Source organism: Asparagus officinalis, chromosome 4 (genome assembly GCF_001876935.1).
Source record: "Asparagus officinalis chromosome 4, Aspof.V1, whole genome shotgun sequence".
NCBI classification, from domain to species: domain Eukaryota; kingdom Viridiplantae; phylum Streptophyta; class Magnoliopsida; order Asparagales; family Asparagaceae; genus Asparagus; species Asparagus officinalis.
In genome coordinates, this window is record NC_033797.1 from 19,755,023 (window position 1) to 19,772,284 (window position 17,262).

At 40.6% G+C, this 17,262-nt stretch overlaps 1 protein-coding gene and 1 long non-coding RNA gene across 2 annotated transcripts; both read right to left on the reverse strand.

The window, feature by feature from the left end:
• Positions 5,376-6,639, reverse strand: LOC109839770. The gene is made up of 3 exons (XR_002246737.1): positions 6,567-6,639; positions 6,329-6,388; positions 5,376-5,948 (listed from the first exon to the last, which is right to left on the reverse strand). It is a non-coding gene; the product is annotated as an uncharacterized LOC109839770 (long non-coding RNA).
• Positions 8,134-14,360, reverse strand: LOC109838300 (3-oxo-Delta(4,5)-steroid 5-beta-reductase-like; the record flags this gene model as incomplete). The annotated part of the gene is made up of 2 exons (XM_020406753.1): positions 8,134-8,446; positions 14,323-14,360. Coding segments are annotated over 2 exons (351 nt in total), but the record flags the coding sequence as incomplete, so codon positions are not given.

Genomic DNA, 17,262 nt, shown 5'->3' on the forward strand with positions numbered 1-17,262 from the left:
ACTCGAGTGAAGAAGCAGCTTGGACTGCAGGTGAAATGACTCAGGAGCGACAGAGGAGGAGAGTACCGATCTAAGGAGTCGAAAGCATACTTCAAGGAGCATGGAATTATTGCTGAAACTACTACTCCGTGTTCTCCGCAATCTAATGGGATTGTAGAAAGGAATAATCGTACATTAACCGAGATGGTGAATTCGATGCTAATCACATCTGGTTTACCTACCTGCTATTGGGGAGAGGCTTTGCTGATGACAAACTAGATTCTAAACAGAGTATCCTACTTCAAAACTGATTATACTCCTCATCAGTTATGGTTGGGATATCCATATCCTTTGGATAATCTCAAAGTGTGGGGGTGTCTCGGATATGTTGGAATTCCATATATCAGAAGGCCTAAGTTCGGACCAAAGGCTAACAAATGTGTGTTTCTTGGCTTCGCTAAAGATAGTAATGCTTGCAAGTTCCTAGACCTTGGAACCAACTCCATCATTGAAGCTCGAGATACAGAATTCTTTGAGGATAAGTTTATCAAAGATAAAGGCTTATTGCTCAAAGATATAGAAGAGAATGGTAGTATGTTAGATGGACAAGAGGAGCCAGTTTCGCGAGAAATCGAAAGTGCCAATGATGAAGAAGTTACTGAAACACCATCGAAGCGTATCAGGAGACAGAATGATTTTGGAGATGAATTCATCACCTATAATGTGGAAGAAGACCCATAGACTTTCTAAGAAGCAATGCAGTCAACAGACACACTTCTGTGGAAAGAACTATAGAGGATGAGATTGATTCATTGATCCAAAATCATACTTGAGAGCTGGTGAATATACCTAAAGGTGCAATGCCTATCAGTTGCAAGTGGATCTTCAAGAAGAAGATTCGTCCTGATGGTACTATTGAAAAGTATAAAGCAAGATTGGTGACAAAAGGATTCTCTCAGAAATAAGGTATAGACTTCTTTGATATCTATGCACCAGTTTGTAGGATCACTATCATCAGAGTGCTTATCGTATGGACGGTGATTAAAAGGTTCGTCATACATCAGATGGATGTGAAGAATGCCTTTATCAATGGAGATCTCATAGAAGAGATCTACATGGAGAAACCAGAAGGACTTGATGCTCCAGTTGGTAAAGTATGTAAACATGTTAAGTCTTTATATGGACTTAAGCAGGCACTGAAACTCTGACATGAGAAGTTCGATGGGGTTGTTGGCAACAATGAGTATCAAGTCAGTGAATATGACAAGTGCCTATACATCAAGATCGCTGAAGGAAAAGTGATGGTTATCTACCTCTATGTGGATGATATGCTCATCATCAGGAGTGATTTGGAGATAGTAATATCTACCAAGAAATTTCTTTCAGCATAGTTCAACATGAAGGACCTTGGAACTGCGGACGTGATTCTCGGAATCAAAATCATATACTCTAAAGAGGGTATTGGATTGCCCCAATCTCATTATATCGAGAACATGCTAAGAAAGTATGGCTACAACGACCTGTTAGAACTATAAGTACCATACGATTACAACAAGAAGCTTCGACCAAATACTAGAAGACCAGTAGAGCAGCTGAGGTACTCAAAGAATCATTAGGAGTCTCATGTACGCGATGAGCTGCACAAGACCAGACATTGCATTCGCTGTAGGAATGCTTGGTAGGTTCACAAGTAATCTGAAAAGATTCATTGGGATGCTGTCTAGAGACTGATGATATATTTGAAAGGAACTACAGGTCTGGGCCTATTCTACACTGGATATCCGGCTATAGTCGAAAGCTATTCATATGCGAGATGATGCTCAGAACCAGATAAATGCAGATCTACTGGAGGTTTTGTCTTTACCATGGGTAAAGCTGCAGTCTCGTGGAAGTCTAAGAAGCAGACCATGGTTGCACAGTCATTGATGGAATCTGAGTTCTTCGCACTCTGTGCCGCAGGAGATGAAGCTGAATGGCTCAGTTGTTTTCTCCGAGACCTTCCATTGACAAAATTACAAGGTACAATTACTATCTATTGTGATAATCAGGCGGTGAGTGCTGTGATAGCAAACTCGATGTTCAATGGAAAGAAGCGGACCATTCGTCTGAAGCATGGCTATTTGAGAGAGCTCATTTGTCAAGGAGTCATCTCTGTGATTGACGTCCAGTCTTTAGAGAATGTGGCTGATCCTTTGACTAAAGGTCTGAAAAAGACATAGTCGAAAGGACGTCTACTGAAATGAGTCTCAAAGTTTTGTAAGTCTTACAAATACTTACCATTTATATCAAGTTTTTAGTTTAAAGCTTATGTTACTAATGATAAGATAATTGGTTTAAAAGTCAAGCAAGATTTACAAAGTTTGGTGAGTCTTACAAATACTTACCATTTACATCAAGTTATTAGTTCAAAGCTTACGCTACTAATGACAATTGGTGAGTCTTACAAATACTTACCATTTACATCAAGTTATTAGTTCAAAGCTTACGCTACTAATGACAAGATGATTGGTCTTACCATTTACATCAAGTTATTAGTTCAAAGCTTACGCTACTAATGACAAGATGATTGGTTCAAAAGTAAAATAAGATTTACAAGTAAAATCATATCCTTGTAAAGAGGATGGCTATTAAGTCTTAATGAGTCCAAAGCATTTCGGTTGCGGGCTGTTGGATGGGTAACATACCTAAAGGACTCACCGATGATCCTATCATGTAAAGGGGTTGGCTGTTAAGCCTTAATGAGTCCAAAGCATTTCAGATGCAGGCTGTTAGATAGGAAACACACCTAAAGGACTCACCTGGATTCCTATCATGAGAAAGGATGGCTCTTAAGCCCTAATGAGTTCAAAGCATTTCGGATGCGGGATGTTTGATATGAAACATGCCTAAAGAACTCACCTATGCATGGGTGAAGATTTGACCGTCTCCTATGGCGTCTTGTGAAAAGATACCTAGAGCTCTAGCAGAAACCAGGACATGCACAGGGCCATGAATGTGCAAGACTAAGGCAAAGGCAAAGGAAAGTGTGGTTCAAAATAAAAACTATCACAGATGAGTTTGATTTTGTGCGATCGTTGGAATTTTAGACATGTGCTGGTTCAAGTCTCTGCGACATCATGCATCTATCTTTTATTCAATTGGTCTAAGAGGATTCAAGTCCTTACGACATCTATCTTATGCACAACGATTAAAACAACAACACTGTTACACGACACTAGTTTAAAAATTTGTGGGGGAGTGTTAGATATTTTTAAACTAGGTCAAAAGAAGAGGGCCCCTCAGAGAATTTTAAAAAGGTGAAAAACATTGGAAAAATCTCTCTCTCTCTCATTTTCAAAGTATGGCATCGTCTCTGCCTAATTTCTTTTGAAATACTAAGTACGTGGACCCCACATGAATAGTAAATAATATTATTTTATTAGTGCATAGTATTTTCCCAAACGCTATAAATAGACCCCAAACTCTTAAGGAAAATTCATTCCAAAAACAATAATCAATATATATAGATATATATGTTGTAAAATATAGCTGGTGCTCGTAGGAATATTGCCTGGACCGAGAAGGTCTTATAGATCGAGGAGATTGTCGCCTTGACCGAGAAAGTCTTATAGATCGAGGAGATCGTTGCCTTGACCGAAAGGTCCTATAAATCTAGGAGATCTTAACAGTACTGGGTTGGTGCACACCAGAGTACTGTACTGCTGTTCCTGGAAGTAATTTGGCCTTGGGATCCTTGCACTGGAGTAGACTAAATATTCACTAGTACAAAACTGGTCTGCCCAAACGGTTGGAACCGTTTGGGAAAACCCCCTCCCAAACGGTTCCAACCGTTTGGGAGATGTAAAACACCCGTTTGGGCTAAAGCCGTTGGGGACAAGTTGTCCCCAACGGTCGCCCAAACGGTTGTAACCGTTTGGGCAAAACCCCAAACGGTTACAACCGTTTGGGATATAGCCCAAACGGTTGAAACTGTTTGGGCAAAAAATCGCCCAAACGGTTCCAACCGTTTGGGCCAAATTTTAGCCCAAATGGTTGAAACCATTTGGGCGAAAGTTAGCCCAAACGGTTTCAACCGTATGGGCTATTTATTTTAATAGTTTTAAAATTTTGCCTTCTTTATTTATTTTCCCCCGAAACGGTTTCAAATGTTTATATACACATCTCACATAATAAGTACTCAACATCTCACAATGAAATCAAAATATTCTCATACTTCGCTAAATATCCAAAGTTATATATTCATACACAATGTTTACTCAATATACTTAGAGACAAAATATATACATACACAATGTACTCAATATCTCACAATGAAAAGAATCTTATATACTTGTCTCTAATATCCAAAATGAGGTTGCCTTTTCGATGACCCGATCCATGTATAATACCGGTTCATGTTTTCGGTCTTTGCATTGTCTCTCCCTTGGTAGATCTATCTGCATTGATGGATGTGTGCATGTAAGTATTCATGGGTATGTGTAATCAAGAAGATCGATAAAAAGATAGATATAAATACCGTCTGACCTTGTTTTATTGCAGCATCATCGTTACATAGAAGGAAAAGAAAGCAACAGAATAACAGATGAAAATTATAAGAGTATATGAGTCATGTTTCAATGTGAGTACCATCGACTGGAAACATAACCTAGAGCAAATTCTTGATAGACTGCCTTTCCCCTCACCTTCCCTAAGAACAAACAGGCCAAATGCTAGTAGATAGAACATGAATGTTGTACTCATCACATTTTGAATTACTGATATTATCTGCACAAGTTTCATCAAATTGCCTTTCCTCGTTTTATGCCAACTTTGGACGCCATTTTTTTCCTAAAAAGTAATTATTCCCAATCAGATAATACACACATATATAATGTACATATGAAAATGCTAAAAATGAAAATAATTTCAGAATGCTTACTTAACCTGATGCAACTTTGATGTCCTGGTGCAGCTTTGATGTCCTGGGGCAATTGCTTGGATCGAATCAGCATGAAGTAATGCCTCAGTAGCCTGCAGCTCAATACTAGATTTACAGCACAGAGAAAACATTTCAAGAATATAAATAACTTTAAATTCTGCAGAATTCTAAACATGAGCCCTGAACCGCATAACCAATCATGACCAATCCTATCAACTGCATGACCAACCATGATGAACCCTGTCATTATGTACATCTATCTATATAGAGAATGGAATCTAAGTATCGCGTGCAGAGTGCTGTAACTTTGCAGATTGGATCAAACCTGACCATGAAACAATTCAAACTTAACCTGAGTTTAAGGTCAAATGTTTTCATTTTTAGTAAGATACAGTTTAAACCTTGACCAAATTTTAGATAGGTTGGATTTAGGCTAAGATGTGTGCCAGCTAACCCAACCCAACCTACCTAAAGTACTTAACGCCAACTAGCTAGTTTCATGAAATAGAAAAGCCAACTCTTCATTTGTAACTCATGGATATCAATACACATAGGCTAGTGCTTATATAAAAGGATGAGATCCTTAGAGATTACATGTTGTGTCAAAAGAAGCAAGTACTTTATCAAAAGAAATTGAGTATTTAGCAGTTATAATGTGGTGATTAAGGACTGTGTATGGCAGTAGTGCTAGCAACTTGAGTGAGAAAACCCATCTCCCATTACAAAAGGCAGGATGGCTGAAGTGGAGAAATGTCCACAGTATTATGTGATCATATAATAGCCCATGAAATGAACAGAAAGTTTCCACTAGATGGTTATAAGATCAGTTATAATTTAAAGGTAAAATGTCAAGCATTCAAGAAAATTATGTTCAAGAGATGAATTTATCTGAAAACGAGTAAGCAGCCATTGTGAGAAAAAGACTGAATACAGAATGTGTTCATTCATGGAAAATTAAGATAACATCAATAAATGATAGAAAATTACCCAGATTAAGCATGTAAGGAGACTATTAGAAGCTGCAAATGAAATATGAAGGCTTCTAACATAGCTGTGGAATACCAGGATAAGGGATAGAGCAAATAAGCTTGAATTGAAGCTGAAAATGAAATATGAAGGCTTCTAACTTGACTAATTATTCATCTACAGATAAACGAAAGAAAAAGAATTCAGAAAGCCGACAAAAAATTGAGACAACAGTATTCATTATTATCATTTTGCAGCAGAATTCATAAGCTAATCCACCAGATTTGACATAAAGAGTATACAGCTCAAAATAAATAAATCCAGCTCAGTTCAACTGTCATTTACATTCCTACCATAAAAGCTCATGCTTGTAAACTTCAAATAGTCAATCTGAACTTACTTCATCATCCAAAACTGCTAAAAATCTTATTATTACCCAACTGAGTAATTTCATCAAGCACTTACCGGGCATCAACCAGAACAGATCTTCTTCAACCTCTCAGCCGCCGACTGATCCACCGAATACTGCAACCCAACCACCAAAATATCAGCTATACAGATAACAAACACACACACACACACACACACTTGAACAATGCACAAACCAACACCACTTGAGCTAATAATTGTAAATTTGGTCTGAAAAGATTGAAGAGCCTATTACTAAATTAAAAAAAAATCTACCTTACAATGGAAAATATACCTTACTAAGCATAACAACAAGACTCATTCCGGCTGAGTAGCGTGTGGAATCGAGAGGCGATTGAGGAGGCGGCGGAGTAGCGGTGGAGGAGGAGGCGGATGAGAGGTAGAGGAGGAGGCGGAGGAGCGGTGGAGGAGGAGGCGGAGAGCTGTGGAGGACGAGGCGGAGGCGGAGGAGCGGTGGAGGACGAGGCGGAGGAGCGGTAGACGACGAGGCGGAGGCGGAGGCGGAGGAGCGGTGGCGAAGTGAGAGGCCGTGGTCGGACTTCCAAAATTTTGGGGCAATATCGCGCTGAGGGGCTATTTTGGGGGAGCGGCGGGTTTTAGGGAAAAATTTTGGGGAAATATCGCGGGTTCAGAGGGAGAACGGGGAAATATAGGGGGAAATGAAATTTCAATTTTGTAGGATCCATCAAAACTCCCAAACAAGTTTACCTGTTTGGTATAAAATATCTCAAACGGTTAAATCCGTTTGGGTGTTCCGTATGGATTTTTCTATACTCCCAAATGGTTTAAACCGTTTGGAATTATTATCCCAAACGGTTTGAACCGTTTGGGCTATCTTGATTTGCCCAAACGGTTCTAATAACTGTTTGGGCAGATCATTTTTGTACTAGTGATTGCTTTAAGCACAGCGTTTTACAAACGCACAGCAGCTGAGTTAAAAAATTTTAAATTACAGCACTTCAGTTTTCTTTCCAGTTTTCTCTGTTTTATATCTGTATTATTCCAGATTTAACCACATGGGCCAACAAATAGAACCTAGCTCAAATCCAAGCAGCAACATTACCCGTAAAGGGGATACTTCGACTGTAATTCTTCAAACTTGGCATGTAAACGAACAATGCCCGAAGGGAACAATTCCAATTAATTCGAAGGGTTCGAAAGGTAGATCATCTCCTGAGGGCAGGCTCAATTGAAAGCTTCGGGAATAAACATCCATCCTCCCGTATTTCTCGAGGAAATGCAGACGCTGCTGCCTTATCCCAAGGACATGAGGTATAGAGTTTAATCCGTATTTGTGGTGGTGAAGTCTATTTGTTTCTTTTATGAACTAATTATTTCTTTTTGCTGCATTGTATAGCGATTCAAAGTGGTGATCGATACTACGGAGCGAATGCTGACATAAACTTGTGGAGACCTCGAGTGAGGCCCAACGGTTTCAGTCTTCTAGGATATCGATAACATAAAAATCAGACAATTATGTTGAGAACACTGCTGGAGCTGGAATGGTGGTATCGTCGTCTTCACTGTTTTATAGTCTAACAAAATGGTCATGATCATTAGAATAATTAAAATATGGGTTTTTCGATATTGGTCCCTTAAATAGCAACGAATTGAATTTAATATTAGTCCCTCAAATATTCATATTTTAATATTAATTGCTCAGATACACTTTAGGTGTTGACGATGGTCTCTATGGCTAGGTGGTGTTAAAAGGTTAACGGAATATTCCATTAACTTTAACATTGCACTATTTGGACCCGAAACCCAAACCAAATAAACTCACATCAAATGGACCCGAAACGCGTCAAGAAACATATCTTCTTCCTCCTAACTTTAATATCTTAGAACCCATAAAACAACAACATAAATGCTCCAGTTGAGGCTGACGAGGTCCTCGTGAAACAGGGCTCGTGGGGCTTGATCTTGCCAAGGGATTCAAAGGTGACATAGTGTTTGCGGACGGTCTGAAGGCAGACGTGCTGAAGATTGGGAGTGGAAGGGATGACGGTGGAAACGTAGAAGAGGTACGTGACGTCGAAGAGAGGGAAGAGTCTAGAGAGGATGTCAAGGGGGCTGGTCCCGAGGATGCCAGTGGCGCCGATCACGAGGGCGACAGAGGAGTACGGGGGGTTGGGTGGACGTGGTGGTGTTGTGCGCAGCGGAAATTTCGGCAGCACCTCCGGTGCGCACGGTGCACAACAAGAGATTAGATCGAAATAAGAATTCCTGTCTCACCAAGGAAATAAGAATCTGAAGCGGATATCTCAACAAAGTGAGATATCGGCTCTTCCTCTCATCAGTTATAGGACTGACTTGTCGAGGGATCCTACAAGCTATTACAAATCACGACAAGAACACAAATTTTACGTGGTTTGGCAAATAGCCTACGTCCACGGGGCAAGGAGGGGGAGATCTACTATTAGAGGGAGAGATACAACTAGGGTTTACAATCACTCAATCTAAACCCTCACACAAACTCTCAAACCTCTCACAATATCTCTCTACAAAAGTACAAAAGGACTGCACAAAAAAAAAAACCACAAAGTCGGTTGCCCCTCTTTCTTCTGCTCCTGCGCTGTACACTACAGCCGCCAAAATTCCGTGCACACGCAGCCAGCCGCAAAAGAACTTTCACAAACCCTTGCTCTGTACTTGCTCACAAAATCCTAGGGAAAACCGTGTATTTATAAGCACAAATTGGATTTTCGGATGGGCCAGCTTGGCCCGCTGAATTCGTTACGAGAAACAAGCTCTGTCCGTTGTTCACGTGACGTGGGTCCAATGTTCACTTCTCCCACATCAAACTTCATGGCCCCCACCCACGTGACTCCAACCTCACACCAAAAATTCGTTCACTATTCTCCACCTCGGCGAATTTTTTTCAAAACTGAACCGACACCAACCAAAACAAATGTCCCACTTGTTGCGTCCAGGACGTCGTGGAAACCCTTCATGACAATGGACTCAATCCACAACAAGTCGGTAATCCGAACAAGAGTCCAAACAATCTCACCCCCATCAACTAATCTAAACCGGCTGCATCGTAAAGACTGCCTACGTATCCTCTTACCCAAGGAATCAAGCCTCACGTAGTTCACCCGGCTGCATCGTAAAGACTGCCTACGTATCCTCTTACCCAAGGAATCAAGCCTCACGTAGTTCACCCAATGGCCTCGAAAGGCCTCAACACCGAAGAATGTTCAAAAGTTCCAAACAATGACCAAACTTGACACCTGAAACAACTTTGGTCAACATATCTGTAGGATTGTCCTTCGTGTGGATCTTCTCCAACATGACGTCTCCTTTTATCCAAAACGTCACGAACAAAATGGAATCTGACATCAATGTGCTTCGTGCGCGCATGATAAACCTGGTTCTTCGCCAAATAGATAGCTGACATGCTATCACAATATACCTGAAGGGTCTCCTGTGCAATCCCCAAGTTCTCCAATAATCCCTGCAACCACAAAGCCTCCTTCACAGCTTCAGTCAACGTCATATACTCTGCCTCCGTAGTGGAGAGAGCCACTGTAGACTGAAGTGTGCATCTCCAACACATCGGTGCTCCTGCTAGTGTAAACACGTATCCGCTAGTAGACCGGCGCTTGTCCAGATCCCCCGCATAATCAGAATCCACGTAACCAATACAATCCTGCCCGTTCTTCCCATTCTTCTCGAACACCAAACCAACATCCACGGTATCTTTAATATACCGTAGAATCCACTTCACGGCCTCCCAATGACCCTTCACGGGGTCGTGCATGTATCTGGATACCATGCTCATAGCCTGTGACAAATCTGGCCTTGTACACACCATCGCATACATCAAGCTATCCATAGCATTGGTATATAGAACTTTGGACATGTATTCCCGGTCCTCAACTGAAACAGGTGATATCTTAGCTGATAGCTTAAAGTGGGGAGCCAATGGAGTACTCACCGCCTTGGCATACATCATAACTGAATTTCTTCAGCATCTTCTGCAAGTAACTCCTCTGTGTCAACTTCAACCTCCCCTTCACCCTGTCTCTCTCGATCTTCATACCCAATATCTTCTTTGTTTCTCCAAGATCCTTCATCTCAAATTTAGATGACAGCTCTTTTTTCAACTTTCTAAAAGCTGAAGTATTCTTGGAAGCTATGAGCATATCGTCAATATATAATACCAAATAGATATACTCACCATTCTGTAGCTTGTGCATGTAAACACACGGGTCATTGGGCTTCTCGTGTACCCTCGCCCAATCATAAAGCCATTGAATCTCTTGTACCATTGTCGCGGTGATTGCTTTAATCCGTAAAGAGACTTCTTTAGCTTGCATACCAATTCTTCCTTTCCTGCAGCTTTGAACCCCATAGGTTGTGTTATGTAGATCTCCTCTTCTAAATCTCCATGTAGAAAGACTGTTTTCACATCCATCTGGACCAAATCCAAATCCAACTGTGCCACCAATGCCAATAAAATACGAATCGACGAATGCTTCACAACAGGTGAAAATACCTCGTTGTAATCAACGCCCTCTAGCTGTGCATATCCCTTGGCAACCAATCTGGCTTTGAATCTAATTTCCCCAATAGAAGATCTATCTTTCTTTGCATACACCCACTTGCATCCAATAGCCTTCTTATCCTTTGGTAGCTTTGCAAGTTCCCAAGTGTCGTTCTTATGAAGAGACTGCATCTCTTCCTCCATGGCTTCCCTCCACCTATTCGAATCAGATCTTGACTCTGCTTCCTTGAATGTAGAAGGAATCAAATCATCAATGACTTCTGCTGATAAAGCATATGCAACCATGACATTGTCATATCTAGCTGGCCGACGAATATTTCTTCTTCGTCTATTAGCTGCAATGGACTCCTGAACATGACCTTGTTCCTGAGTCCTAACAACCACTGTATCCTCTAAATGCCCGGCTGTCATCTCATCTCTTTCCAGTGTCACCTCTGTAGGAGCCTCGATGGATACAATGCTCTCTGGAGTGGGTGGAGTCACATCATCCTCCCCCTGCTGTGATATCTCCTGAATCTGGTCTTCCTCCACCTACTGAGGAACTTGAGGCTTCATCATGTATGCCTCGTCAAATGTGATATTCCTGCTAATAACTATCTTCTTGTCTTGTGAATCCCATAACTTGAAGCCTTTAACTCCATCTCTAAATCCCACAAAGACTGCTTTCCTCGCCCTCGGATTTAATTTACCATCACTGACATGGTAATAAGCTGGACACCCAAATATCCGAAGTGACTCATAGTCACTAGCTACCGAACCAGACCAACGCTCCAACAGAGTCTTCCCCTGTATCGCAGTACACGGCAACCTATTCACGAGATGGCTCGCATAAACCAACGTCTCGGCCCAAAAGGATCTAGGCAATCCACTCTGCGTCATCATACATCGCACATTCTCCAGCAAAGTACGGTTCAATCTCTCAGCCACCCCGTTCTGTTGCGGTGTCTCTCGAACTGTGAAGTGTCGCCTAATGTCGTGATCCCGGCAAAACTGTAGAAACGGATCACTCTTATACTCTCCACCGTTATCTGAACGTAGAGTCTTCATCTTTCTACCTGTCTGCAGCTCCACTTTATTTTTTCGCTCCACAAAAATATCCAGGACCTGATGTTTATGCTTCATCGGATATACCCAATTCCTCTTGGAATAGTCATCAATGAAAGTGACAAAATAGTTGGTCCCACCAAGTGATGTGTGTTTGGAAGGGCCCCAAACATCTGTGTGAATATAGTGCAATATACCTTGGGTATTGTGAATAGCGGTGTCAAATTTCACTCTTGTCTTCTTCCCAAGTATGCAATGTTCACACAGCTCCATCTTACAGGTCTTCGTACCCTTCAATAGCCTCTGCTTCGCCAATACCTGCAGGGACTTATCACCAGTGTGTCCCAATCTCGTATGTCATAAACTGGTAGTATCTTCCTCTGTGGTAATCGAAGTTGCCAGACCTCCTGTTACTGTCTTTCCCTTCAAGTAGTAAAGGTTGTTTTCCCTGACACCTCGTATCACCACCATGGACCCCTTTGTGACCTTCAGAGTCGCATTCTCCAATATCACCTTATAGCCAGCTGCCTCTAAAGTTCCAAGCGAAATGATATTCTTCATCAATTGAGGAACGAATCTCACTTCCTTCAGCTTCCGAGTCACCCCGTCACACATCCGGATCCGTACTGTACCAATACCACCAATAGGACATACATGATCATTACCCATGAGCACAACATCCCCTCTTTCCAACTCCTCAAAGCTGGAGAACCAATCCCTCCTAGGACAAATATGGTATGTAGCATCAGAATCCATCATCCACTCCATAGAGACAGCGTAACAAACTGACGGTAATGCAGAGCAAGAATAGCCTGAAGAATCCGTATCTGAATTGTCGTCACTAGCCTTGACAACATTCACTTCCGAAGCTTGTACAGCTTTCCCTTTATTCTTCCCGGCTTTATCTTTTCCTTCTTCTTTGCAAAAGCGACATTGATTCCTACCAATATTTCTATGGCCACCTCTTGACTTTGATCTTGAGCGATCACGTGGACGACGGTTTGGACCACGGCCTCAAACTGCTAATGCATTTCCCGATGTCTTCTCTGAGGGTTCGCCATCACTCTTCCTCAACTCATAATTCACTAAAGCTGAGGTCACCTCTTTGTAGGTAACTGTTCTTCCATTTATCATAGTGAGAACAAACGTACCAAAATCATCCTCCGGCAACGAACACAATAGTAGCATCACCTTGTCTTCATCCTCAACCATGATATCTACATTGGCCATATCCGAAATTAGCTTCGTGAAGTTGTTAACATGCTCCCGAATGGAAACTCCCTTCTTCATCTTGAATTGGTAAAACCTCTTCTTCAAGTAAAGCTAATTCTCAATGCTCTTCGTCAGATACTTCTCATTGAGTGTTTCCCACATTCTCTTCGCCGACGTCTCGTTCATTACGTCATAAATAAGATTCGACGTCAAGTATGACCGAATAACTCCACAAGCCCTACTATTCATTTTCTTCCAAATCTTGTCCTCCATATCAGCGGGTTTCTTTTGTAACTCAAGAGTCTCCTCTAAATTTTATGCATCAAAGGCGTCCATCACCTGACACCTCCACAATTCGAAATTAATCTTGCCGTCGAACTTCGGAACATCAATCTTTGTGTTATTAATGCTCAAACTCTGTATCGCCTTCGAAAGAGACGATCCCGATGTGCTTGTTTTTCCCATGTTGTCAATCTAATTTTTCAAATGGGAATCCTTCAGTGAATCCTTCGAACAAGCCCCAAATCCAACCTGGAGCTCTGATACCACTTGTTGTGCGCAGCGAAAATTTCGGCAGCACCTCCGGTGCGTACGGTGCACAACAAGAGATTAGATCGAAATAAGAATTCTTGTCTTACCAAGGAAACAAGAATCTGAAGCGAATATCTCAACAAAGTGAGATATCGGCTCTTCCTCTCATCAGTTCTAGGACTGACTTGTCGAGGGATCCTACAAGCTATTACAAATCACGACAAGAACACAAATTACGTGGTTCGGCAAATAACCTACGTCCACGAGGCAAGGAGGGGGAGATCTACTATTAGAGGGAGAGATACAACTAGGGTTTACAATCACTCAATCTAAACCCTCACACAAATTCTCAAACCTCTCATAATATCTCTCTACAAAAGTATAAAAGGACTGCATAAAAAAACGACAAAGTCTGCTGCCCCTCTTTCTTCTGCTCCTGCGCTGTACACTGCAGCCGCCAAAATTCCGTGCACACGCAACCAGCCGCAAAAGAACTTTCACAAACCCTTGCTTTGTACTTGCTCACAAAACCCTAGGGAAAACCGTGTATTTATAAGCACGAATTGGATTTTCGGATGGGCCAGCTTGGCCCGCTGAATTCGTTACGAGAAACAAGCTCTGTCCGTTGTTCACGTGACGTGGGTCTCATGTTCACTTCTCCCACATCAAACTTCATGGCCCCCACCCACATGACTCCAACCTCACACCAATAATTCGTTCACAGGTGGTTGGTTCTAGGTTTCTCTTGGTGGTGCCGATTGCGCCTGCCCATCACCAGCTCAGGTTTGGTTCGTGTAAGAGTATGGAGAGTGAGGGAACTCAGGGAAGTAAGGGGGGATTGACTCATCAAGAGCAGGGCCGGCCCTAGCATAAGGCAACTAAGGCCTTTGCCTTGGGCCCCAAGTTGGATAAGGCCCACCTACCCATATATATAATATATGTAACTTAGTTACTTAAGCTTAAAGCTAACCCTATTTAAAAAGTGAAGATCCAAAGATAAAAAGTGAAGTTAATAGCTTAGCAACTTATGAGATTGAAAATTTTGAATTCTTAATAGCTATGAATATTTGGTATGACATATTGTTTGCTGTTAATTCAGTTAGTAAAATCTTACAATCTAAATATATGCATATTGATATTGTCATAGATCAATTAAATGGTCTTATTGTATATTTAGAAAATTATAGACAAAATGCTTTTGTATCTGCTTTGAATTCAACTAAAGAACTTGCTAATTAAATGACGTACAACCTATATTTTGTGAAAAACGTAAAATTCATAGAAAAAAACAATTTGATGAAATATTGGTAATGAAACAACATTTAACGCTGAAGAATCTTTTCGTATTGAATATTTCTATGCATAGTTGATAAATCGCTTGGCTCAATTGAAAGTAGGTTTGAACAATTTAAAACGTATGAAAAAAAATTTGGTTTTTTGTTTGATTTGAAAAAATTAAAAGCTTTAGATTGTATTAAATTGAAAGCATATTATCTTAATCTCGAAAATGCACTAAAACATGATGAACATTTAGATATTAATGGACTTGAATTGTTTTCAGAATTGAGAGTGCTTAGGAAAATTTAAAAATAGAGATTAATAGTCCAATTGAAGTGTTGAACTATATAAAGTGGTTAGATTATTTTCTAAATACTTGTATTGCTTATCGTGTACTATTGACTATACTCGTAACTTACCAACCCTAGGTAAGTCCTAACCTAACCACAGTTCACCTATTTTGACCATGATACTAACAGCAGGACCATTATCAATAGCTAAAGTATATTTGAGAGACTATTATCAAAATATGAAGATTTTAGGGACTAATATCTAATTCATTATGATATAAGGAACCAATATAAAAAAAACCCTTAAAAATAATAATTTTAATAGGTTTAAAATTTTATTTTATTTTTATTTTTTCAGTAGTGTCTCTAAGCACATTAAGAGTAAGAGCATTTTTAGCAACTGGTCAAAGTGATCTATAAGCCATTAAGACATGTTTGAAAAAATAGCTTATTTTGGCTCACAAGGCACATAGTTTGGCCCTGTAAGAGACTACTTTATCTCTTAGCATTCAAGAAAATTCCAAAGCACTCTTTCTCTATCCCCAACTCTTTTTTTATCATTTTGGCAACAATTAATGATGAATTGTAAGTCACTCATTTGCTCAACACTCTACTATTAGAAATGGATTATAATCCACTGAATTTACCGAACACTTTGAATTATACTCCACTTGACTTATAAGCCATTTGTGAATTATGAGCCAATTAGATTATTACCCAAAGTTGCCAAACATGCTCTACTTAAAGCCAAACTGACAAAAGTAAAATTTTAGAGCAGAAAAACCTTCCTCATGCTAGTAAAGAAAGAGCACGATCATCATAGAACTAAGAAACTTTTTCTTGAAGATGAATATGTGATACACACAAATATGTAATATATAATCTAAAATACTCCTCCTGAATATATAAATGCTTAGATTTAACTTGATAAATATGAACCGCAGATATTACTTTAAAGCCCAAAAGGGTGGTGCAGTTATTTCTCAAAGAACTGCTAAAACAATATTTTTCGTCTCATTTTAGGTGTATCCAGGGTTTTATGGAGATTATGAGAGTCGACTTTCTGTATACTTGAAGGTAGGGTATAATGCACAGAAATCTATTACAGTTAGCACTCTCATTTCTCTTACTTATTCTCTCAAATATTTATTGGAGCATTTTGAATCAACAGGCAGATAACTATACAAGAGCAAAGGTTGCTACAACTTGTTATGTTCAGGATTTGTTCAAGTTAGTGACTACATCGCCTTAGGTACCACAATATTTTCACCATTATCTACTTAAGGTGGGGATCAGTACAAGATCAATGTCTACATTATCTGTTGTGCGCGGCGGAAGCTTTCTAGGGCAACACAAACAATAACTCGAACTAAACCACAAAGACTATGCAAACCACAACCACAGCAAGAACAAACAATTTACGTGGTTCGGCAAGTTGCCTACGTCCACGGGGCAAGGAGGGGGGAGATTTTACTACTAGAAATCAAGGGAATACAAATAGGGTTACAAATCTCTCAGACCAAACCCTAAAACAAAGCTCTAGATCTCTCAAAGCTCTCTCACAATTGGATGCAATGATTCTCTCTCTTTGGCTGCTCAAATTCGTCCAACCTCTACCCTAAACAAACAGGTTTAGGTATATATAGAACTTACAAAACGAATCGGGTCGAAAACCTGAAAGCCCAGCCCAAAACAGCGTCGGTCGACCGGACCGGTCGACCGCGATCAATTCCGGTCGACCGGCCCGGTCGACCGACCGGACCCCCGGGCCCGTTGGCCTGGTATAAACCATAGGACCCACCGAGTGTAACGCGTTGTTTGGCTCAATCCCCTGTCAAAATTGACTAGCCGATATTACAGTTGAGTCTTGGGCTTACCTATTTAACACTAGTAGAAAAACCACCAATCTAGACGGAACAACCTAGATGGAAAAAATTTCCGTCTAGGTTGAATCAAACTAGATGGAAAATTTTCATCTAGGTTGATCCGTCTAGTTTTGGTCAAACTAGACGAAAAATTCCGTCTAGTTTGACAAACTAGACAGAAAATTCAACCTAGACGGAATTCCGTCTAGGTTTCTGTCAACCTAGACGGGATTCCGTTTA